The 25,261-nt window shown below is 45.4% G+C and overlaps 1 protein-coding gene and 1 pseudogene across 4 annotated transcripts in view; one reads left to right on the top strand and one right to left on the bottom strand.

Moving 5' to 3' along the window:
• LAMA3 (laminin subunit alpha 3) overlaps positions 1-18,611 on the top strand; it is a 270,663-nt gene extending 252,052 nt beyond the window's left edge. For all 4 annotated transcript variants that reach the window (XM_055235914.2, XM_055235907.2, XM_055235916.2 and 1 more), the window contains 8 exons: positions 2,568-2,731; positions 7,419-7,602; positions 9,768-9,908; positions 13,413-13,572; positions 13,677-13,807; positions 15,332-15,425; positions 16,632-16,751; positions 18,123-18,611. In XM_055235914.2, the coding sequence (XP_055091889.2) occupies positions 2,568-2,731; positions 7,419-7,602; positions 9,768-9,908; positions 13,413-13,572; positions 13,677-13,807; positions 15,332-15,425; positions 16,632-16,751; positions 18,123-18,268 (1,140 nt within the window). In that variant the 3' untranslated portion in view covers positions 18,269-18,611. The remainder of the gene's footprint in view (positions 1-2,567; positions 2,732-7,418; positions 7,603-9,767; positions 9,909-13,412; positions 13,573-13,676; positions 13,808-15,331; positions 15,426-16,631; positions 16,752-18,122) is intronic.
• LOC129459399 (small ribosomal subunit protein eS10-like) overlaps positions 1-24,786 on the bottom strand; it is a 294,302-nt pseudogene extending 269,516 nt beyond the window's left edge.
• Between the last annotated feature and the right edge of the window lie 475 nt (positions 24,787-25,261).

The raw sequence follows: 25,261 nt of genomic DNA, 5'->3' as shown, positions 1-25,261 counted from the left end.
AGAAACCCAGGCAGAATCCATGCTTCTTGTGCTGGACAGTGTAGTGAGGATGTGATTCCCAGAAGCACAAGAAGAGCACAAGATTCAAACTTAAGCACAAAGAATGTGCTCTTCAAGCCACATCATGTGGCCTTTACAGGCTCAGAGAGCCTGGCGAACAGTGGGAAACTTGATGGAGAAAGGAGACTAAGAGAGGTAAATTGGAATCACACCCTGGAGCCAGATCAGGCAAGCCTCATACAACCTACATCAATTGGACATTTTTCTATAGTCAGTGTAACGCCATTGAAAGGAGTCCTGTAAGCAGCTGAAAAGATTAAAGATTACTAAGCTGGTAGCAGCCTGTGGGATGGTTTGGTGTAGGAAAGTTCTAGAGCCAAGGAGTCAGATTGGCAAGCTACTGTAATCATCCAGGCAAAAGAGTCAGGGCTGGCTGGGCACAGTGGGTCACACCTGTAATCCCAGCACTTTGGGAGGCCCAGGCAGGCAAATCACCTGAGGTCAGGAGTTCAAGACCAGCCTGGCCAACATGGTGAAACCCCGTCTCTACTTAAAATACAAAAATTAGCCCGGCTTGGTGGCAGGCACCTGTAATCCCAGCCACTAGGAAGGCTGAGGCAAGAGAATCACTTGAAGCCGGTAGGTGGAGGTTGCAGTGAGCTGAGATCATGCCACTGCACTGCAGCCTGGGCAACAGAGTGAGACTCCATCTCAAACGCAAAAAAAAAAAAAAAAAAAAAAGGGGGCTGACTTTCAGGGCATAGGCACTAGAAATGAAAAGGAAGGATTGGAAACAAAATATATCACACAGAAGAAGAGTAGAACATGAGAACTGAATGCATGATAGAGGCCAGGGAGGCGGGTGTCCATGAGGACCAAGATTTTGAGCCTGGATGCTTTAAAGGATGATGATGCCATTAAGAGAATTAAGGGACATTTGGTGGCAAAGGCTGTCTTTCAAAACTGTTCATCTTGATGCTCATGCTGCTGACACACAGAGAAGACTCCAGAGAGGGAGCAAGACCCACTAGTATGAGTCCCAGGCAGGAGCCCAGGCTGGGTTTTAATCTCAGTAGGATCAAGGTTTGGCTGATGTAAGTAACTCACTTAAGTTCCTGTTGGGTATGGTAGAACGTCTCCATTCAGCAATGTGCAAGCATCATTTTAAATAACTGATTCAAGTTTGCATTCTGAGCACTATATACAGGAAATGGGTCAGGGAAGAAAACCCACCCCTGAAGGAATGTGAATCTTTTGGGAAGCCTTTAGCTGCTGATTCAGAAAACTCACTGCAAAATTAATGACTTAAACAATAATAATAATCTCACACAGTGAGCCATGCAGGGGTGGGTGAGGCTTGAGGCCTGGCCCATCAGGAGTTGGCTGTGCTTCCTCTTGGTTCTCTTGGCTCCATCCTGCGTGCTTCTGGGAATCGCATCCACACCACACTGTCCAGCACAATGAAGCACCAATTCTGCCTGGGTTTCTCTTTGTGCTAATATGGAATTATTTACCAGAAGCCCCGCCTTCAACTTCCTCTCAGGGCTCATTGGCCAGAAGGGAGGGGTCATATGTAAATTTCTGAACCAACCCCTAGTACGGTGAATCCCCACCCTTTGCTTTGACTGATGGAGATCCCCACTGAGCTCTGAGCGCCTGGGAAAAGTGCATGGGCATTTCGGAACCTGAGCTCTGCGGTGGAGAAAAGAGGGGCAGGGCTGGGGAATCTCAGCTACTTCCAACAATTTTCCTAGTCACATTTAACATCTATTATGGTTGTTTCTCTGCATTAAAACTCAGTCCCATTCAAAAGTTCAAACTTCTCTGCATGAGTCAACTCTGATGGAAGTGGGGACAGGATGTGGTCCCCTCCCTTCTCTCTCTCTCCTGCTATCTTGGTCCTTTCACCTACCCTGTTGCCCAAGTGAATGGTTGTTAGCGGAGGTGGCCGCAGGTTTGCAGCTCCGTGTTTCACTGGCAGGCTGTGGGTGTCTCGGTACCGCTGGCCAAATGCTGGCTCCCTCAAGCGACACTGCGGTTCTTCCGATGCTCAGTGGTGGAAAGGGGCACCAGGCAGCCACTGGTCCCAGGTGCAGCAGCTTTCAGAGAAGAACCCAGACTTGTGTAAGATGAGAATAACATGCATGCTCCCCAAAGAAGGAGGGAGAGAAAAGGAGGGTATTTAGACTCTCCCAAACTTTGTTTTCCCCAAAAGAATGAGCCCCTCTGCCTCCTAGCCCTGTCTTACACCTTCCTGGTGGCAAAATGCTCTCAAATCAAAGCCATACTAGGGCACCGATAGGGATTGCGAGGATCTGGCTTCGGGAAAGGTTAAAGAGCTAAATAAAGAATGAGCTCTCCGTTCTGCCCACTCCATGCCAGTCAGTGACCCGCAGGAAGGGCTCTCAGCGGAAACTTCCCATCTCCATGGTACCATTTCCTAGGCCTTCTATTGCCCTACTGAATTCCTCACTTAGGATCAAGGGTGAAAATTAAGCAACGTACTTAGCAAGATAAGCATTCTTCACTCTTTCCCCTGATAATTGTGTTGCTCTTTTCCCATGCAGCTGTTGCAAGACACACCAGTGGCTTCCCCAAGGAGCATGAAGGTGCGGCAAGATGCTTGCTCACCACTTCCCAGGACCCAGGCCAATCATGGAGCCCTCCAGTTTGGGGACATTCCCACCAGCCACTTGCTATTCAAACTTCCTCAGGAGCTGCTGAAACCCAGGTATTATTTAGCTTTCCTGCCCCAGCACCAACTCAGAACCTGACTCTGCGATTCCACCGCAGGGAAGTCTGACTGCCATGACACCATGCAGCTGTCTCTAATGAAGGTGGCACTATCATTTTTGTGCAAAGAGGTGCTGGCCTGCACAGGACAGGGAGAATGATTGCCTGCCATGTGCTTTCCCAGCAGCTGGAGGCAAATGTGACGACAGCGTACTTCTCAGAGGCTGAAACAATCAGCTCAGCTCTGGTTTAGAATTGATGGTGTTCTAAAAATAAGGCTGACTTTTTTTTTCTAAAGCTGCTGTTTATTTCCATGACAAGTTACCTTTCTTTTCTTGTATTCTGTAGTGAAAGTAAAATCGTTCTTTTTTGGTAGACGCAGTGCCAGATAGATCATTTTTAGAGAATACATTTGGCCTTTTTGTGCTAACAAGTTGCACCTCTTTTGGGGAGGAGGGAATGAGCAGAAATATTAATTATGTCAGAAAAAAATTAGAAAAACAAGATCTGTCATTTTCAGGTGATTTGAAGGAGCCACAGATAAAAAGGTACTGACCTTTTCTTCACGGCTTTCCCACAGAGGCAGAATTGCAGGGGCTAAAAGGACCTGGCTCTAACATCTGGCTTTCAGTCTTGCTTCACCACTTACTGGCTGGGTGACTCTAGGCCACGTGCCAGGGCAGCTCCTCTGAGACACAGACACTAAGATGGGATTAGACGGGCAAGAGGTTCACTGTGGGGAAGCCTGTGAAAGATGACCAGAAGGGGACAGAGACGGGGGCAGGCAGGGAGAGCCCGCAGATGGCTGTGGGCCTGCAGATACTGTGAGGGGAGGGTGCAGGGAGGACAGAGCCAGGTAGGAAGGGCCTCAGGCCGCAGTCCAGCTGTAACACAGTCTCAGCCAGGTGCCTGCAGTGCCCCCAAGCGGAGATCATCTCTGAGAAGAGCTCAGTGTTGGCCATAAATGGCCCGGCTGTAATACCCCCAAGTGTCACTGAAGACCTAGGGCATGGCAGCCCCATCGTGCTCCCTGCAGCAGCTTCTCTTGGAGCACGACTTCATGGCTGCCACATGCCATTTAACTTCTCTGAGCCTAAGTTGTCCCTCTGTGCCTGTCTTGCATGTTAGCAAATTGCTACCTCTCTCTGGACCTCAATTTTCCTGTTAGTTAAATGGGCTCGATGAAGCTTTTCTTGCAGGGAGGAGAGGTCATAGCTTGTAAGGAGGCTGGCCCTTGAAGCCCACTCAGTAAGCTGTGAGCATGCATCACAGGCAGAGAGAGATAAAGGTCAGAGAGAGATTGACTGCCAAGCTCTGAAGGAGAAAGCCTGTGTGGACAGCTCCACGTCTCCAGCTGCCCCACGGAAAGTCTTGGGGTCCCTCATTTTCCAAAACTGTGCTAGTAGAAGCTAAGGCAGAAGGAAAGGAGATTGTCCCTCCAGTTGTCCCCTCCCCTGGCTACTCCTTGGTGGGGAGGTCCCACTCCCCACCCCTGCTCTCTTGGTCAAGCTGACCTTAATGACAATGACCTCCCTCTTTCTTTTCTTTTCTTTTTTTTTTTTTCTTTTTTGAGACGGAGTCTCGCTCTGTCACCCAGGGTGGAGTGCAGTGGCGCAATCTCGGCTCACTGCAAGCTCCGCCTCCTGGGTTCACGCCATTCTCCTGCCTCAGCCTCTCCGAGTAGCTGGGACTACAGGTGCCCGCCACCACGCCTGGTTAATTTTTTTTTTTTTTTGTATTTTTAGTAGAGACGGGGTTTCACCGTGGTCTCAATCTCCTGACCTCGTGATCCACCCGCCTCGGCGTCCCAAAGTGCTGGGATTACAAGTGTGAGCCACCGCGTCCAGCCTTTTTTTTTTTTTTTGAGACGGAGTATCACTCTGTCACCCAGGCTGGAGTGCAGTGGCGTGACTTGGCTCACTGCAACTTCTGCCTCCCGGGTTCACACCATTCTCCTGTCTCAGCCTCCTGAGTAGCTGGGACTATAGGTGCCCGCCACCACACCCAGCTAATTTTTTTGTATTTTTATTAGAGACGGGGTTTCACTATGTTGTTCAGGCTGGTCTCGAACTCCTGACCTTGTGATCCGCCCGCCTCGGCCTCCCAAAGTGCTGGGATTATAGGCGTGAGCCACCGCGCCCGGCCAACCTCCCTCTTTCAAGAAACTGCCTGGACGCCCCTTTCCCCAGCCTCCCGCCTCTGGCTTCCCCCTTGTGGCCTCTCCATCAGCTTGGCCCTCCCCTCCCTGGCAGCTTCTCTCTCAACACATTCAGTGCAGTGAGTTACCAACTTCTGACAATTCAACCCCTGTGCCTTCCCATCCAACATTAAACCGTACATCATTAATGAAAAAGTAACATTTTAAAAGGTAAAATTTTTTAAAAAGTCAATCAGTAACTATAATTTTCAACTTATATTTTAGCCCCAAATGTTGTAGCAATCAGTTATTTTCAGAAAGTTGTAAGAGTTGGAGGATTCTGTTGTTCTCATTCTGATTTACGTTCTAGCAGTGTTCTGACACTCCTTTAAACTGGTGCCATTGCTTTACCCCTTTGGTGAATGTATAAAAATGCTCTTTAGCTCTCTGCCCTACTCTCCCATCCTCCAGCAATGAAGAGTCATAGCTACAGTATCATGTACTGGGATCTGAATCCACTGCTGCCTTTTTTCGGGTGTTAGTCAGTTAGTCTTTTATGAAAGAAAGTTGCTTTAGGAAACAGTTCTGGAAAGCAAATGTCAAGTCTGATCACCAGGCCCACATATGGAAAGTACATTCTATTCTGCAGCACGTTCTAATATCCTCCTTAACTTGGCTACCCCTCATTCTCCAAACCTCCTCACTAACACACAGACACACCAAGAGAAATATTGAGCAGTGTTACCATCTGGTTGGCTTAATTTAACAAATATAGATTTCTCTTTCGTTTTGAAGAACATTGCCCTCAAGGAAACTTGCTAATCTGAAGAATAAATATGCATCTTAGCCTCACAGAATTAAAAAGCAAAGAGAATTAACAGTATAATTTGTTTCTTCCACTTCTGGTTTCTGCCTCCGAATTTTCCATTTACCATTTAATTCAATTCAGTAACTATTTTTTGAGTGCCTACTGCGTAATAGGCACTGGGGATGCCGCTGTGAGTGGGATGAACCCATGCCTCCTATCTGGTGTCTGCTTAGACGTTAGCCACAGGAATGGCTGAAGACAGCCTGTTAACATCTGCATCTCCCACGACCCTTTCACGCACACCTTTATGCATCCCTCTCAGGGCACCCCTGCACCATAAACCACTCAAGGAATGAAACATCCATCGTTGCATTCCTACTGTCCAGCACTGCACCTTATGCATCCCCCACACTCATTAAATACTTGTTTGATGGGTGGATGGATGGGTGAGTGTGAGTTTTCATAAAAAGTAAAGCTTGCTTAGCTGGATGTTCATAGAACATGTAACCATCATGCAAACGAATACTAACTTGCACTCTGCTTTTTTTTTTTTTTTTAGACAGAGCCACTGTGTCACCCAGGCTGGAGTGCAGTGGCATGATCTTGGCTCACTACAACCTCCACCTCCTGGGTTCAAGCGATTCTCCTGCCTCAGCCTCCCAAGTTAGCTGGGATTACAGGCGCCCAACAGCGCACCCAGCTAATTTTTGTATTTTTAGTAGAGACAGGGTTTCCCCATGTTGGCCAGGCTGGTCTTGAACTCCTGACCTCAGGTGATCCACCCACCTCGGCCTCCCAAAGTGCTAGGATTTTCCCATAGTGCTGAGATTACAGGCGTGAGCCACCGGCGCACTCTGCTTTTACTGCATGATATTTGCCTCATTCTTCTTCCTTCATAGGGAGGGTATTAGGGTCTGAGAAATGTAGAGGTGGGTGGGAGAAGGTGGGTCTGTGCTTCTGTGTCTTTGTGTTAAATCTGTCTAACAGAAAGGAAAGGCTTCTTTGATGCTTAAATCACATCCTTGTTATTCAAGTTGTCCCCTACTTCTACGACTTCCCTCTCCATGAATACATACAAAACAGAATGCATATTCATTGAGTTTGAAAAGTACAGGCTTCTCAGTGAAATAAGCCAGTCACAAAAGGACAAGTCCCGTACAATTCCACTTACATGAGGTATCTCGAGTAGTCGCGTTCATCGAGACAGAAAGTAGAGTGGTGGTTGGTTGTCAGGGGCTGTGGGAAGCGAGACTAGGGAGCTCTTGTTTCATGGGTACAAGTTTCAGTTTTGCAAGATGAAAAGAGTTCTCGAGATTGATTGTACAACAATCTGAATGTACTTAACAGTACTGAACTATACACTTAAAAATGGTTTAAGATGGCACATTTTAGGTTAGTGTATTTTACCATAACTTTTTAAAACATAGACTTTTTATAAAAGATTCAGACATGTTTCTTCTTGCCACGTGCTGGGACTTACACCACTAGCTAAGTTTGCCGCAAAAGTTCCATGTTATTCCCCAATGTAGTAAGGAAATTATACAACAAAACCATTAACAGCTGGAATAGAATAGCTTTTTAAAGTTCCCAGAGAAACGGGTCATTTAATCAGTACCTACCTTAGCTTATGCATTTGAAAAATGGGGGTTGGGTGTTTGCTCCCCACCCTCTGTCTCAGCTCTGAGATTCGAAGGAACGCTGAACACCTCTATTTCCCTTCATCGCCGATGTTCCCCACAGGTCACAGTTTGCCGTGGACATGCAGACAACATCCTCCAGAGGACTGGTGTTTCACATGGGCACTAAGAACTCCTTTATGGCTCTTTATCTTTCAAAAGGACGTCTGGTCTTTGCACTGGGGACAGATGGGAAAAAATTGAGGATCAAAAGCAAGGAGAAATGCAATGATGGGAAATGGCACATGGTAAGAGCTGGGGCTGTGTCAGTATCTCCAGTTGGTGTGGAATTCACTGTTGGAGTCGCTGAAAATAGGAGTCCCAGCATCCTTCCCAGACACGAGGGCGTGGAGTGGGAGAGCTTGTGTGCTTGCAGGCGCTGCGTGCCCAGCATCTCAGTACTGGAGGCTGCGGCACACACATTGCATGGCTATCATCCTAGACAGTAAAGTCAAGATGGGCTTTACTGATGCTTCTTCCATCCCCTCCAGCCCTCCCCAGGCTGCCTCATGCCCCTTGCCTACTCTCACTCCTGCATCCTGGACCATTTCTCCCCCTTATGGCCACTTTCCAGGCCTCCAGGCCCCTCTCTGGACCTGGAATGACCCTAGCATCTCGGCTCTTGCTTAAAGCCTTTCCAGATTTCAAGAAATACCATTTAAGGCAATAAGGGACCTATTTATTTCTCTAATGAGGCAACTGGACTTCAGAAAATGTAAATGTCTTGACAAGGTGCATTCACTTGGTCATTCAGCTGCCTTCCTGGAACACATAAGCAAACAATCCTCAATGTAATGTCAGAGATTGGTAAGTGCTTTGAGAAAACACTAGAGCAAGGTAAGAAAATGAGAGAGCAGGGAGACTATTTTAAATAAGGCAGTAGAGAAAGCCCTGGTACAGCAGGTGGTAGTCACATGAAGTTATGGGGAGGGGGTTCCAGGAAGAGGGAAGAGCAAATAACAAGGACCTGGAGGTGGGAATTAGCTGAATGAACAAAACACAAAGCAATAAGAAATGGAATTAGAGAGGAAGACAGAGCCCAGATCATTTAAGCTTTGAAGGCCAAGCTCCGACTTTGGACTTTATTTGAAAGTGTCTGTAAAGCTTTTAAAGAGTCTTAAAACTCTTGGCCAGGCGCAGTGGCTCATGCCTGTAATCCCAGCACTTTGGGAGGCCAAGGTGGGCTGATCACAAGGTCAGGAGTTCAAGACCAGCCTGACCAACATGGTGAAACCCCATCTCTACTAAAAATACAAACATTAGCTGGGCGTGGTGGCATGCACCTGTAATCCCAGCTACTCAGGAGGCTGAGGCAGGAGAATCGCTTGAACCCGGGAGGTGGAGGTTGCAGTGAGCTGAGATCACACCACTGCACTCCAGCCTGGGCGACAGAGCAAGACTCTGTCAAAAAAAAAAAAAAAAAAAAACTCTTACATGTACAGATTCATGTATTGTTTAATTCTTTAGCTGAAGAGACTGCCAGGGGGCAAGAGTAGCAGCAGGGGGCTCACATAGCTGCTATTGCCTTTGCTTGCAGAGGCTGTGGGGAGGTCAGGAGAAGTGACCACCAGGACACATGCTGAAGGTAGAACCACGTGGCCTTGCTGATAGATCACATATAGAGGGTGAGAGGAAGAGAGGGTCCAGATCACGTCCTGTGATTTGGGGCCAGCAATTGAGTCATTAGTGGGCATTTACTGAGATGAAGATGGAGAAGAGGCAGATGTGGCCAGGAGGAGAGCAGTTCAGAGCTGGGGGAGAATGAGGATTTCTGTTGTGAACATCTCAGGGTTGAGTGGCCTGTCAGACCTTCAAGCCCAGGTGTCAGCAGGCAGTAGAGGCCAAAGGTCACAGCTTGGCATATAAATGGAAGTGTCCGTAGTGAATAGTCTCACCACGCCTATGAGATGGCAGAATCCACGCCAGACCCCAGGGATCAGAAATTTTAGCAAAGAGTTTAAACACTCCTCTTGTTTGAAGAGAAGTGTCCTCGTTCTACCTGCTCCAAGAGGCCAGCCCAGGGTGCCACGACTCCAACACACCCCTGTCCCCAGCACTGTATAAACTGTCCCTGCCCCTTTGTTACATGGAGGGGGTTGCCTGTGGCTGTGCCTTTAACTGTTTCTCTTTTGTGTTAAGTTTCCAGATGAATTCTATAATATCTTTTGATTAGTTCACTTCTAAGCAACCTTTTTTTTTCAGTTCCCCTTTTGAGCTCAGTTTGTTCAGTATTTCACATAATCTCACAAAACGATGGTGATAGTGATAACTGGAGGAAAAAATCTCTCATCTTTTGAAGCTATTTGAAGGAGCATGATAACATTTTTTTTAATTTGGCCACTAATATTTAATAAAATACAACACCAATTGTCAAAGGTAAAAACACAACTCACATATCTTCCTTACTCTGAAGGTGGTGTTTGGCCATGATGGAGAAAAGGGGCGCTTGGTTGTGGATGGACTGAGGGCCCGGGAGGGAAGTTTGCCTGGAAACTCCACCATCAGCATCAGAGCGCCAGTTTACCTGGGATCACCTCCATCAGGGAAACCAAAGGTAAATAGTTATGTTCAGAGCCATGGTCAGAAACAATTCACCTTATATCATAGGCATAATTGTATGAGATATTCGAAATACTCAACATATGAGAATCTCAAAATACTTTAAATGATTTTTAAGGATCTAATTAATGTTCACAACCACATAAAGCAGGTGCCCATTTCTTAACCCCAAACCTTCATTTTTAAGGTGCAGGTTGAGACGCAGACCCTGAAAGGGTGAAGATAGAGCTTCTCTACCACTTCCTAAACCTGAATCTATTGGCTTCTGCTCCAGGGAATGCAAAAACATAGGTTTTAGGTTATAGACAGAGATTTTTTGATTAACATAATGTGTTCCAAATTACAGTGATTTGTGCCACTTTCACCATCTTTGCCATAAGGTAAAACATTGGCTTAACTGTTTTCTCTCCATCAAACTATTTATTTTAAATGTGCTTCTGTGGGGTCTTTTTATCTCTCCCATAAATGGAAACCCAATATTCTTTACCATAAATAATAGATAACCATGAGAAATAAACATTTGAAAACCAAACACTGTTATTAATGTCAAACTAGGTAGTGTGACCTATGTGTTCTTTGCTTGGAGAAAAACGTGCTTAACACATAATCAAGAGGGTGTTTAAGACATACTAGCACAAAGCCAAAAGCTGTTCCTTGTCCTCGTCCAAACGCTAGAAAGAGAATTGAAAAAGGAATAACTTAATAATGGAATATGTGTTTTAATGCTATTTGATGTCTGAAATAACAAAATTATCTCAAAAACCCAACTTGGGAATGCCAGACGAAGGGAAAGTCGGGACTCCCTCTGTCCCCAGAGAGGAGGGGTGCTTTTCTAGGTTTGTCAAGTTCCAGGCTCTGATGGGGCGCTCTGATGGGGCCACAGCCCCAGGGCTGAGCTCTGTGAGTGCCCTCTCCCTTCCTCTCTCCTACCACCTGCTACAGCGTTAATTGCACTGGGGTTACTTGAGGCAGCCTTGGGCACCTGTCTTTCTTGTCTCAGATTTGCCTTTCCCCCCACCCCACAAAGTTAAGTAAGATGAGCCTATCAACAGCTCAGGTCTAGGGACTGTCCTCCACCTTAATGCAATTTTTGCCCCTTTCCTCCAGACCTGGTAGCACATTTTGGTGTGATGTTTGCTTGCAGTGGGAAAAAAAGGGCCCCAAGCTCAAATCTGGGCCTAGAAATGGGCATAAAGAAAGCAGGTCTCTCCACCAGCTTGGATGCTAGCTGCTTAGGCTGCCCTAGCCTCGACCAGGGCTCAGCCTGGCCCTCTTGGGTTTTGCACTGGGGTTTGGGCCAGAGCTCCAGTGTTATACAATAAAGTATATTTATTGTACCCCAGCAGGCAATAGAGTATTACTTTGCTTTGCTATATGCAGTAACTTATATATATATATATCATAAAAATACATACCATATTATCCATTATTTATAATACACATTATATATATAATATACACCACATATTAATTGCTAAGGAGAATTCTCATTGTTAATGTTTGCTTTTCTCAACCTCTGTTCCTATTTTCCTTTTTCTTTTTTTTTGAGACGGAGTCTTGCTCTGTCGCCCAGGCTGGAGTGCAGTGGCACGATCTTGGCTCACTGCAAGCTCCGCCTCCTGGATTCACACCATTCTCCTGCCTCAGCCTCCTAAGTAGCTGGGACTACAGGTGCCCGCCACCACACCCGGCTAACTTTTTGTATTTTTTAGTAGAGACGGGGTTTCACCACGTTAGCCAGGATGGTCTCAATCTCCTGACCTCGTGATCCACCCTCCTCAGCCTCCCAAAGTGCTGGGATTACAGGCATGAGCCACCGTGCCCGGCCCCTATTTTCAACTCAGAGAAATCACAGGATGGGGCAGGATTCAGGTATTCTTTGGCTTTGGATAAATTCTCTTCAAACCACCCTAATCACACCCAGCATCTAACATCTGGGCCAATTAGTAGCACCCCATTTACAATACTCTTTACAGACCAAGTTTCTTTTTGCAGCCTTCTTTCAACCTGAGGATATAAACCATCTCATGGGCCTTCCCACATATCCTTTTCAGGAGCAGGCCACATCCGATCAGTGTCTGCCTCTGAACACCAGCACTGCAGTCAGTCCTTAGGGATCAATGCTGGGTTCTGGCCCATCCTAGGGAGTCCTAGCTCTAGGACACAGCTTTTTCATTGTGTAGCATGACAAATATTAAGAAACTAAAAGTTTCATAGGAAACCCGATCAGTAGTTTACTGTTGATGCTGGCACCATGTACATTTATCACATCAATATTTTCTCTTTATTTTTATTTATTTATTTATTTATTTTGAGTTGGAATCTTGCTCTGTCACCCAGGCTGGAGTGCAGTAGCACGATCTCGGCTCGCTGCAACCTCCACCTCCTGAGTTCAAGCAATTCTCCTGCCTCAGTCTCCTGCATAGCTGGGACTACAGGCACCTGCCACCATGCCTGGCTAATTTTTGTATTTTTAGTAGAGACAGGGTTTCACCATGTTGGCCAGGCTGGCCTCAAACTCCTGACCTCAGGTGATCCAGCAGCCTCAGCCTCCCAAAGTGCTGGGATTACAGGTGTGAGCCACCGTGCCCAGCCACCATTTTCTTTTAAAGTTATTATATCTTTATTACCATGTCTGTCTTGTAGGATTCCAGAGTCCTAAAGGCATTCATTTTAGAAGGGAGTCCAGGAGTTTTATTCAGTGAATCTTAAACTTTCTTGAGAATTTTATGAAATTTACAGTCCTTCTCCCCAGGAAAATGCACACACAGAACACACCTGGTGTATAATGTAGGAGAGCACAGAACCCCACAAGCCTGTTCCTGGGCCCCAGGAGAGGAGTCCCCTATTTCAGCCAGCTCTAGGCAGGCATGGGGCTTCACGCAAGCCCACTGTCGATGCACATTGTGTCTTATTTTAACTCTGCAGCATTCGTGACTTGGTGGTGGTACACTAAGCCCAACAATGTAGGAAGATTTTTTTGCATTTTATTATTTTGGGAACACTTTGGCCTCTTTATTTTTGTCAGCTGCCCTGCATTAAGCTATCACACTGCCTCATGGAACTCTAAGAAGTGGTTTGAATCTGCAAAGAGGCGGTGAAATCTGTGAACTGTAAGATGGAAATTTCCCTTGTTGCTGCTCCGACTGTGAGGACCAGGGTCAGGTCAATCTTCCCTGTTCTTATTCTAGCACAAGCTAGCAAGCTGCACTACCCCTCCCCGCCTCCTGCACACACACCACTTTGTTAGGTGGCACCTGCAATCTTTGACCACCCACCCAACATCTGGTATACAGGTTTTTCTTGGCACTGTGGGCAGAGAGCCAAATAGAACAGCTATTAGAACCTGAGTTTGAAGAACCTGACTTGGAAGCAGGAAGAATGAGTCCCTACCTACCTTCCCCCTTTTGCTGACAAGCTGCAGTGCCCTTCGCCTTGGCTACCCATGCCTTTCTTGGAGGTGTAGGTAATGAGCTTTTTCTTTTCTGCTTGATTGCAGAGCCTCCCCACAAACAGCTTTGTGGGATGCCTGAAGAACTTTCAGCTGGATTCAAAACCCTTGGATACCCCTTCTTCAAGCTTCGGGGTGTCTTCCTGCTTGGGTGGTCCTTTGGAGAAAGGCATTTATTTCTCCGAAGAAGGAGGTCATGTCGTCTTGGGTAAGGAGCAGTTCTATAGAATTTAAGTCTTTGCGTCTTAAGAACTGTATCCTGTTTTCTTTCATTGTGATGCTTTAACTTTTGCTTTGTTTCTCTTTTGAAAGCTCACTCTGTATTGTTGGGGCCAGAATTTAAGCTTGTTTTCAGCATCCGCCCAAGAAGTCTCACTGGGATCCTAATACACATCGGAAGTCAGCCTGGGAAGCACTTATGTGTTTACCTGGAGGCAGGAAAGGTGCGTAGCAGTCTGATGCCATGGGGAGGGTCTGTGGAAACCAGCTTCAGTGTCTGGAGGCCACAGCCGGTCAGGTTTGTAGTACAGAATGTGATCCAATCTTGTATTTAAGAGCCTTGACTTCAGTGCTAACTTACCATTTTCCTTTAGCAAGTAATTTTATCATCATGTTTTCTGTTCTTAATTTTTAAAACTGGGAAAACTCAAACAAGTCGGGCTGATTTGCAGCTCCTGCACTTGGTTATATGGCCCTAAGGATGTTACTCAAGCTCTTTCAGACTTATCTGCAAAATGTAGATAATAACTCTTATATCTTAAGGCTTTTGTCAAGATTATAGAAATTGCCATATACTCAATTCTTACGGATTCTTTCTTCATCTCTGTGGCCTCATTTGTCCATCACTCACAGGCCTGAGTCAATATCTTATTTTCCACCTCCCAGTTATATCTCTTTCCTTCTCAAAGATGTCTCTTTAAAACCAAATTCTTCTAGGAAGACCCTTAGTTGAGGCCTCGAGTGAAAGATTGATATAATATGCCATTTTCTTTCATCTCCATCCTTCCACAGTTTACTAAATGTGAGGGGAAAAGAATCCCAGAAGAAAATAAAATGCCCCAAATTCCTAGAATACTTTCTATTGTAGTCTTTAATTAAGTCTGAGTAGGTCTCTGGTAGCCCAGAGACGCAAGTAACTATCCACTTGCAAGGTGGTTGAGACAATTCTGGCTTTTCAGAGGAGGGGCTGGAGAGAGTCTCTACTGAGAGTCTCTGGGAGGGAATTATTCTCAGGAAAACAAATCAAGACCTGATGACCTTCATAATAGTAGTAACATTGTTTAGCTCAAAAATTGCCTGTGAATAGGCTGTCCCATCTAGCTACGTGCAAATTAATTGTAAATTATTTATAAATACACTTATTTTAGTCCTCTCATTTCATTCCCCTTGATTCAACCCTTGGAAGATCCTGGAGGAAAACCTGATTTAGAAAGCAGAAATGTGGGATTCTGCACAAAACAGACTGCGTGCCTGGCTCCTGATGCATGCCCAGTGCAAACTCAATCATTTTGCTTGTTTAATGTCTTGCCGTGCATGGAACTATTACAGTTGGCTGGCCCTGGCAGCAGGCTGTAGGCCTCCACCAGTAGCTTTGCCTTCCACATCTCACATATCCTTCCATACAGAGCCACTGTCACGCATTAATTGCTAAGGAGGATTCCAATCAGTAACCTTTGAGTTGAGCTGATGGGGGCGGGGTTTGGATTAGAAGGGAACAACTCATTGCCATTGGCAACGACTTCAGGCCAGGGTCCACCCTGGTTTATACTTGCCTGGAAGGGATGCAGCAGAGAGATCTCTGGAAGCGTTGGACCCCATGTGGTCACATGCTTCAAAAGTAGAGGAGGGCCAATATCTAATGTGCACTTAAGCTGTCAGTTGGCCCAGTTTGGGGAGGGCAGATGGCACGGGAAGGTGGGCTCCACCTGCCTTTCTGAAGGAAATAGGAAAATGCATGTGTGTTCCAGGTCACGGCCTCTATGGACAGTGGGGCAGGTGGGACCTCGACGTCGGTCACACCAAAGCAGTCTCTGTGTGATGGACAGTGGCACTCGGTGGCAGGTATGTTGTCCAGTAGCTGATTGTTCATGCACTAAAACAGGCCCCCTTTCCATTTTGACTTGAACATCCCAAAGGCAGCCTCAGCCCCTCCATCCATAGTACCTGACCAGGGCCAGCCCCCCAGGCTAACGTGTCCATTCTCAACCCCAGCCATGCTTCTGTCACTCATGGTTGCCACCTCCAATTCTCCAGAACTTATCAAATGTTTTATTGTTGCTGTTGTTGTTTGTTTTTGGAGCCCAGCACACTAATAAGCTAGGCTAGTTTTCAAGATAGTATAACATTGTGATTTAGATTTTGGCTCTGAAGTTAGAACAGAGGTCAAATCTTAGTTCCATCCCTTTCCCTGTGTGACCTTGGACAAGTTGCTTAATTGTTCTTTACCTTCGGTTTCCTCTTCTGTAAAATGGAAATAAAAATAGGGTATGGCTCTTAAGGCTGTGGAAATTAAATGGGATAATGTGTGAAAAGTTATTAGCCCAGCGTCTGATATGTAGTCAGTGTTCAGTAAGTATCTGTTTTTTACTAAGGCTCGTTGTTGTTATTTTTTTCAACAACCATTTAATATTAATGCAAACTATGTAGACAACCCGATGAGTAGAGAGCAAGCATTTCCTCTCAAAAAGAATCTGTTATTTTATTAATTATTTGTGGATATTAGAGGTCTATGAACCCATATCGGCTAAAATACCTTTTGTAAAAAGTGGTCGGTCTTTTCTTGGCTAATTTTAAAGATAACTACATTGCAATTAGCTGAGATCGTTAACATGAGAGGAATTTTGTGTCGAGAGTCAAAAGAGCTGCCTTTGGCATCAGTTTTCAGAAGTCAGTGTCTTCATAGAAAGTAGCTGAGATCACATGAAATCAGCATGGCCTCTGGACACAGGAGACCAGAGCTTAAATCCCAACTCTTGGTAACCAAGCCATCTTGTCAGGCTCCTCAGTGAGACACATTCTCTTATCTAGGAAATGGGGAACGATCATTTCCTCTTCACAGATTCATTTTAAGGGTAAAATTCGTTCATGTATGTGGAAGCACTACCTGGTGTTTAGAGGAAGTTAATTGAATTTATATCTAAGCTGACCAAATTTCTGCAAACAGCACTCCCACAGGTCTAGTATGAAGGAGTTAAAACGAAGTCAATAGTGTAGACATTAAGCAGGGCTCACTTCTGATGATAGACCTAACCGGCCTCCTTTCCCCAGTCACCATAAAACAACACATCCTGCACCTGGAACTGGACACAGACAGTAGCTACACAGCTGGACAGATCCCCTTCCCACCTGCCAGCACTCAAGAGCCACTACATCTTGGAGGTGCTCCAGGTAACTCTTGTCCTAACTTCTATAATGTGTTGCCCTGTGTCAGCTCTGAACATTCACTTCTTAATTAGTGGCAGGGCAGCTCTTGGCTGGACAGTGGAGATGGTGAGGCCCTTTGCACTGGCATGTGGGGAAAGGTAGTTGCTAGAAAGGAGCACTTGTCAGGGCAGCCCAGGCACCATTACTGCTGTTTCCCCTTGCCCCAAGCCTGTAATTTTTTCTCTATTTTTTTCTTTTTTTGAGATGGAGTCTCTCTCTGTTGCCCAGGCTGGAGTGCAGTGATGTGACCTCGGCTCACCACAACCTCCGCCTCCCAAGTTCAAGTTATTCTCCTGCCTCAGCCTCCCAAGTAGCTGGGACTACAGGCACACGCCACCACGCCTGGCTAATTTTTGTATTTTTAGTAGAGGCAGGGTTTTGCTATGTTGGCCAGGCTGGTCACAAACTCCTGACCTCCGGTGATCCACCCACCTCGGCCTTTCAAAGTGCTGGGATTATAGGTGTGAGCCACTGCACCTGGCCCTAAGCCTGTAATTTATAATCCTCTCTTAAGAGGTTGCATTAACCTAGAAGCCTGATACCAGCAAAGAGTCAGGAAAAGGGTCTGAAAAACTGGTCTCTGTCCTCTTCAGGTATTTAGTTTTACCAGTGAGTTATTAAGCTTTTGGGGACCAGACTGGGAGAATCAGGTAGGCTGCAATGGAGTCAAGTTCAAGACTGGAATGTTGTCTGGGAAGAGGCTTTTCATTCTTCATTGTTTTCTGTCCCTCCAAGTACACTGTAATCCGGTTGTTAATTGTATAGATCTTTCATTACCCATAAAAAGTACCAGTTTAGAGATATTGATTTGGGCGGTGGATTCTCCTCTGAAGAACTTGAAGAGTAGCCTTGTTGCTGATTTATTACAGCAGGTGGAGTGTCAGATGCCTGCCTGAAGTGGAGTGGGCTGAGTGGGCTGAGATGTGAAGTCACTTTAGCTTTCTCCACTAAGACTATCTTTTGCCTGGCATGGTGGCTCACACCTGTAATCCCAGAGCTTCGGGAGGCTGAGGCGGGAGGATCACTTGAGGCCAGGAGTTCAAGACCAGCCTGGGCAACATAGTGAGAACCCCATCTCTACAAAAACATTAAAAGTTAGCCCAGGGTGGTGGCCCACACCTCTAGTCCTGGCTACTTGGCAGACTGAGGTGGGAGGATTGTGTGAGCCCAGGAATCCCAGGTTTACAATGAGCTGTGATCATACTACTGTACATCAGCCTGGGTAACAGACCAGGACCCTGTCTAAAAAAAAAAAATACTATCTTTTAAAATCCAGGGAACAGTCCCTGGACAGTATAAATTATTTACTGAATGCCTCTCCGCTTTCTCTTTCAGCCGATTTGACGACACTGAGGATCCCTGTGTGGAAATCATTCTTTGGCTGTCTGAGGAATATTCATGTCAATCACATCTCTGTCCCTGTCACTGAAGCCTTGGAAGTCCAGGGGCCTGTCAGTCTGAATGGCTGTCCTGACCACTAACCCAAGCCTATTTCACAGCAAGGAAATTCACCTTCAAAAGCACTGATTACCCAATGCACCTCCCTCCCCAGCTTGAGATCATTCTTCACTCAGGACACAAACCAGAGAGGTTTAATAGCAAATCTAATTTTGAATTCTGACCATGGATACCCATCACTTTGGCATTCAGTGCTATGTGTGTATTTTATATAAAAATCCCATTTCTTGAAGACAAAAAAATTGTTATTCAAATATGCACAGAATGTTTTTGGTAATATTAATTTCCACTAAAAAATTAAATGTCTTTTAAGGAACATTCTTTTCCACTTGTTAAAAAAATTAAATATATTTTAAAGCACTTTAAGAATATGAAACTTTCATATATGTTAAAGGGTTATAACTTATGGAGTTAAAAAATGCAGTATAGTCCTTAAATTATGATGTTTTATTAGCATAAAACAAGTGGCTTGATGGTCATTGTTAATTGGATTAATTCTTCAGCACCGGTTCAATGTGTTACGTACAACATAGTCTTCTACAGATAATCACTAAGCATATACTGATGAGGGTTTTGTGTGTGTTCAGTATTGCAGCTACAGCGAGGGATAAGAAATAAATTCCTGCCCTTAAGGAATATGCAATCCAATTGGGGAGACATATAATATTCATAAAATAGTAACTTACAAACCAACTGAACTAATGAACCCATTAATTAATGAAGCCCATTGGCTTCCCAATCCTAGCCTTCCCCAGCCTGCTACCAGCCAAGTCTAGATTATGATGATCAATTCCTTGAGGGCACAAACTACCTGGTAGGGAAGCTGAGATGGATGTAACGCACCATCACTGAAGCTTCATATGGCAAGCTAACCAAAGTCAGTGGGATGGAGGACTCACTTCTAGTTTTATCTACAAAATAATGAATGATGTACTAAGCCAATATTATTACCCAGCACCACTTTCCCTAACAGAGAAGACTACACAAGCATTTCCATATCCTCTACATAGTGTTTGTTCATCAGAAGAAAAATAACAAATAATTCTAAAAAATTGGATATAGTAATCCTATGTGGTATCCTTATAGCTACACACCCTCCACCTTTGAAACTGAGTCACATCCCCTTCAACCCAGTGTTCTCTTCTGACTTCCACACTGCAGTCTTGTGGACATGCTTTCTAACCACATCTATACAGAAATTGAATGTTCTCCTGGAGAGGTAGTGAGGTCCCCATCATAGGAGTATTCAACAGAGGCTGGGTGGTGGTCCTTAGGGATGCCATGTTGGGTGGGAGGTTAAACTACATGACTCTAAGCTATGTGCTTTCTTGAAATATTGATTTTAAAATGAAAATTCACCAGGTGATGACCAGCCAGGAACTGAGTCTGCAAGAGGATCATCCATTTTAACACCTGCCTTTGGCAGGTCTACACTAAGCTGGTGGTTCTCTCTTCTGGCTCCCCAGTGTTAACCTAACTGAATCTAAGGAGTTATTCACTGGTGCTGATTATTTGTTAGCACTTCCTAGATTCATTAGAAAGGAGTAGTGACCGGGTGTGGTGGCTCGCACCTGTAATCCCAGCATTTTGGGAGGCCAAGGCAGGAGGATTGCTTGAGGCCAGGAGTTTGAGACCAGCCTGGGCAATATAGCAAGACCCTGTCTCTACAAAACAATAAAAAAAAATTAACTGGGCATGGTGGCACGTGCCTGTAGTCCCAGATACTCTGGAGGTCGAGGTGGGAGGATCGCTTGAGCCCAGGAGGTTGAGGCTGCAGTGAACTAGGATCACCCCACTGTACTCCAGCCTGTCTCTAAAAAAGAAAAACAAAAAGGGCTAGTTTATTCCTCACTGACTAATACCAATGGTTTTCCCCCCATTTCGTAAAAGCTTGAAGAACAGCCACCTATCTGCCCTTGCTGAATACAGTTCCAGCCACCAGAAAGCAGCAGAGAGAGTCACAGATGAAATTACAGCTGAGGAAAAAGAACACCTTCAGTGTGGCTATTCGCAGATTGTAAATATGTGTTTCCTGAAAAGAATGTCTAGAGCTCCTCAACTGAACTTTCATGAGAATTGTTTGTAAACTATCAAATGCCATACAAATATTGTCACTGGTATCCTCTTCCTGGCTCATAGGCACACACAAATTGGGCCGACCTTGTGAGGAGAGTCTCGGGAGGGACAGCAGGATCTCTGGTAGACGACACTGACCAGTTCAGGATGGGTCCACCATTGTTCTGTCTTCATTCAGTGGATTGGGGACTGGAAACAGTGCATCTCCCTGGGCAGCAGGCACTTCAGGGGCACCAAGTAACTGTAAAGCAATCGTGGGTCTGCACAGGCCTGCCTTCTTCAGCATCCCTCCAGGTGCTGGCTGACCTCATTCTCCAATATGTACGGTTATTGAGTTTTTGCCATGCTCATAATAGCCCTGCACCAGAGGACAGCAGCCCTGGACAGAACTCGCTGACCTTCCCTTCTCCGAGGCGGGACGTGGTCCCACTTCCCCACAGAGAACTTGAACCCAGCTCCTTTCTCTACTCTCCCCAACCCCCAAAACTGCTGCACTGAAAACCCCTCACACCTCAGCCTCTGCCAGCCACTCTAACCCTTCTCTTCCGGTTCCCCAGTTCTCTTTTTACTAATTCCAACTTGGGCAGGTCAGTGGTAGCCCCCAAAAGGCCCCATTCTTCCTTTGGAATGAGGACTTACAGCATATGGGTAGAAAAAAAATTTTAAATAACCTTTTTTTATTGAATATAAGTGGTATGTGTGTTCGTTATGGAAAAATTGGAATATGCAGAGAGGCATTAAAGTCACCTAGAATCTCACCACTCCGAAATCTGTTTGTATGTAGTTATATGTTCATTAGTCTTTTAATTCACATGTGTTTTTTTACAAAAATCATGATGATACCATATATATTGTTTTGATGTGGTTTTACAAGTCTATTGTTTCCTAGGTCTTTAACTGTAGAGCATTTTATTTTTTTTATTTTTTTTATTTTTTTTTTTGAGACGGAGTCTCGCTCTGTCACCCAGGCTGGAGTGCAGTGGCGCGATCTCGGCTCACTGCAAGCTCCGCCTCCTGGGTTCACGCCATTCTCCTGCCTCAGCCTCTCCAAGTAGCTGGGACTACAGGCGCCCGCCACCACGCCCGGCTAATTTTTTGTATTTTTAGTAGAGACGGGGTTTCACCGTGGTCTCGATATCCTGACCTCGTGATCCGCCCGCCTCGGCCTCCCAAAGTGCTAGGATTACAAGCGTGAGCCACCGCGCCCGGCCTCAACTGTAGAGCATTTTATTCCATCAATTTACCGTAATGTATTTAACCACCTTCCAATTATTCAGTAAGTGGGGTTTTTTCTCTTTTCTTTTTGCAATTACAAGTAACACTAAAATGAAGATATCATGGGATATAAATTTATTTATTTTCTTAAGATAAATTCTTAGAACTAACACTATCAGGTCAAAGGATATAAACATTTTAACGATTGTTATTAGCTATTACCAAATTGTTCCCCCGAAAGTTTATATCTGTATCTATTTACACTCAGAATCATTTTAAGTTTGCCTTAATCCCTACTGCCACTGAATATGGACCCACCAAAGCTTGCCGATGATCTTCAAGATAGGCAGCAGACATTTACATTTATTCAAGCCAGCTTGTAGAGGTCCACCCCATCCAGGCTGATCTGAGCCAAAATCCCATCACCTGGAACAGGTGGTCAGCTGGTGGGTGTTTAGCTCTGATGGGCGATCCTGCAAAACACCTTAGGAGAGGGGGCAGCCTGGTCATGAGCCCTGCAGAGCTGGAGCTGGGCCATGGACACAGCCAGGTTTGCAGAATGCGTCACACTCGAGAACACCAAACCGCTGCCAAGCCCGGGCCGTGCTCCCAGAAAGGGTTGGAATAATGTGCTGAGCTCTGTTCGCAGCACTGGGCCTCAGTGATCCGTCCAGCCAGCCGGCTTCACCCTCCTCCACCTTGGAAGTTTGCTTTCATTGTGAGTGAAACTTTCATAAGGATTCTCTTAGGCAAGATTTCCAAGATTTCACTTGGGAAAAACTAGAGACCCCATCCCTCCCACCACCCTGCCCAACAGAGAAATCCGAAGCAGAAACTTTTTTTTTTTTTAAACGTGGATTATGTAATAGCAGTGGTAGAAAGGGATGGATTTCTTGTTTTCAGTTGCTTCTTTTGCCAAACAATATAGCTTAATTCTTCAGCATAGAAATTCCAGCACAATGTCTGCGTGGCTGGGAATAGAAAGCAGAGATGAAATCGGGATATCCTTGTTAATCATCCTCAGGGCAAGTAATATAATTCTCCCAAAGTAGAGGGACAAGGGCCTGAGATGGTGAATGCTATTGACTGGAAACATCTTTTCTGCCTCGCTCACAAAGACTTGTATGACCCCAGTATATAAAGTCTACCTTTCCGTTTCCAGAAGGTTTCTTTCCCCATACATTTTGAATGTGTGGTTTATTTTACTCTACATTGAGCCCTTGATAAAAGGAGTTTCAGAGGGCAGAGGGCTGGAACTTTCTGCAGCACTTGAGTCTTGTGAATGCACACAGGTCACACAGCGGCACACATTTACTGATTCAGTCATCATTTGCTCAAAAGGCTTTTGCATATTAACCACTAACTTTAATCGTTTCATACTCAGGGAGCATGCATTTCTAAACAGTTAGCATAGAGCTGTGAGCGGAGCTGCAGCTTGGCATGGCGTCCATTCAAAAGGCAAATCTCGGAAGGTATTTACTATTCCTGCAGGAAATATGCTTCCTTAGACATAAAGGTTATATTCTGGAAAACAGGTGATTGAGCATAGCTAGTATTCAACTGCAGTGCTGTCAAGGGAGAAGAAAATCCCAAACGTCCATGTCTTCCCCAGAAGTGCAGTGTCCTTAGCGGGGGAGGAGGGGTTCTGCCAGAGGATGAAATGCATCCTAGGACATCAGGGGCACTTCCTGGGCCAAAGACCAGCTGCTACTGGGACACCTTCTGCCTAGCCCAGATCCCAGGGGGGGGCTTTTCTCCTATTCCTTAGTTCCCTATAAACTATCTCTTCCCACTTTCCCACAATGAGAGGAAAGCCCCACCCTGCCATGCCCCACTTTGGAGAAGAGCTATTGCTCTTGGAAGTCTCTTGAATCTGAGCCACCTCTTATTCCCTTTGGCCTGTAATTCTAGCAGCGGTTTCAGCATGCACGCTTTCTGTCAGGGCGTTTAAAATATCCTAGAAGTTTGAGGGACAGAAATTACCTCCCTTGCTTCATAAGGCTTCTTTGAGAGTTAAATGAAATGGCAGATGTGAAAATGTTATGAGAATATCATTGTTAATATTATTACTATTGGCCGGGCATGCTGGCTCACACCTGTAATCCCAGTACTCTAGAAGGCTGAGGTGAGAGGATTCCTTGAGGCCAGGAGTTCAAGACCAGCCTGGGCCACACAGCAAGACTCCATCTCTACCAAAATAAAATAATTAGCTGGAAATGGTGGCACCCACCTGTAGTCCCAGCTGCTCGGGAAGCTGAGGTGGAAGGATCTCTTGAGTCCATGAGTTCAAGACTGCAGTGAGCTATGATCACACCACTGCACTCCAGCCTGTGTAACAGTGCAAGAACCTCTATCAAATATATATATGATGTATTACTATAAATGTGAATATATATAGTAATATATATTACTATAAACTATATTCAACTTTTGATATTTTCACTCTGTTTTTACAGTATTTATAGTAGTAATGTTACTACTATAAGTACTACTATATATGATATAAATATATATATATGTATATAACTACTATAAACAACACTGTAAAAACATGGAGTGGAAGTATCAAAAGTTGAATATTTCCTTGTGGCTTTAGTTATTCCTAGGCATGTTTGGAGATTTAAATATTTGGATATTCAAATATCAAAAAGCCAAAGACCTAATAAAGAAGTTTCCTATTCCACATGTGACGTATGTTTATCACTTTTCCTGATTTGCCATTCTGAGGAAACAATGGAGAAAGTAAGTGTTGCCCTGTTTTATAGCATTGCTATGTACACAAGTAAGATGTATTTCAAATTAAGGAGAAACCTCTGGTGTGGTGGCTCATGCCTGTAATCCCAGCACTCTGGGAAGTCAAGGTAGGAGGATCTCCTGAGGTTAGGAGTTTCAGACCAGCCTAGGCAACATAGCAAGACCCTGTCTCTATAAGAGAAAACAAATTAGCCAGGTGTGGTGATGCATGCCTGTAGTCCTAGCTACTCAGGAGGCTGAGGTGGGAGGATTGCTTGAACCCAGGAGTTTGAGGCTGCAGTGAGCTATGTTTGTACCACTGTACTCCAGCCTGGGTGACAGAGCAAGACCTTGGCTCTAAGCGGGGCGGGGAGGGGGGGGAAGGAGAAACCTCTGTAGAAGATGCTGCCAGCACCCACTTCACCCTGACCACTTGAGGGCCTGCCACCCTGCCTTCCAAGTGCCAGCCCCAGCATTTCTTTGGCTGCTGAAGCCAGCATTGTTTACCTGTGCAGCAGATCGGCTGTGCAGAGGATTAATGTCATAAGTGCAATTGACCAGCAATGGCTCACAGGAGTCTGGGGCTAGCTCCCACACCCCTTGGAACCTGCATTTTCCCCCATATCCCGGAGTTTCTCCAGCAGGATTACACGCCAGTCACCCACAGCAGGATCTGGCTTGGGAACATTTCTTCCTCCACTGCCTTACCTTCTCTATCTCCCTCCCTCATCCCCTCCTCCTATTACTGGTCTTTCCTTCCCCTCCCACATAAATTCCCTGCACTCAAATCCCTGCTCAGAGTCTGCTCCAAGGGAACCCAAGCTTAGACACCCTCCAAAGAGTGGAAGGAAATCTTGTCCTAGGTTTTGACAATATTATATTTGTAATATGACTAGTTCTTGCTTTTCACAAAAACAAGGAATATTGCCTACTATGCCCATTGTGTCAACCAATATCAAGAAATCCTTTGCTCCATGAGGATGTGTTTTGGC

This window comes from Symphalangus syndactylus, chromosome 1 (assembly GCF_028878055.3).
Source record: "Symphalangus syndactylus isolate Jambi chromosome 1, NHGRI_mSymSyn1-v2.1_pri, whole genome shotgun sequence".
In the NCBI taxonomy this organism is placed as follows: domain Eukaryota; kingdom Metazoa; phylum Chordata; class Mammalia; order Primates; family Hylobatidae; genus Symphalangus; species Symphalangus syndactylus.
This window is presented reverse-complemented; position numbering and strand designations above follow the sequence as displayed.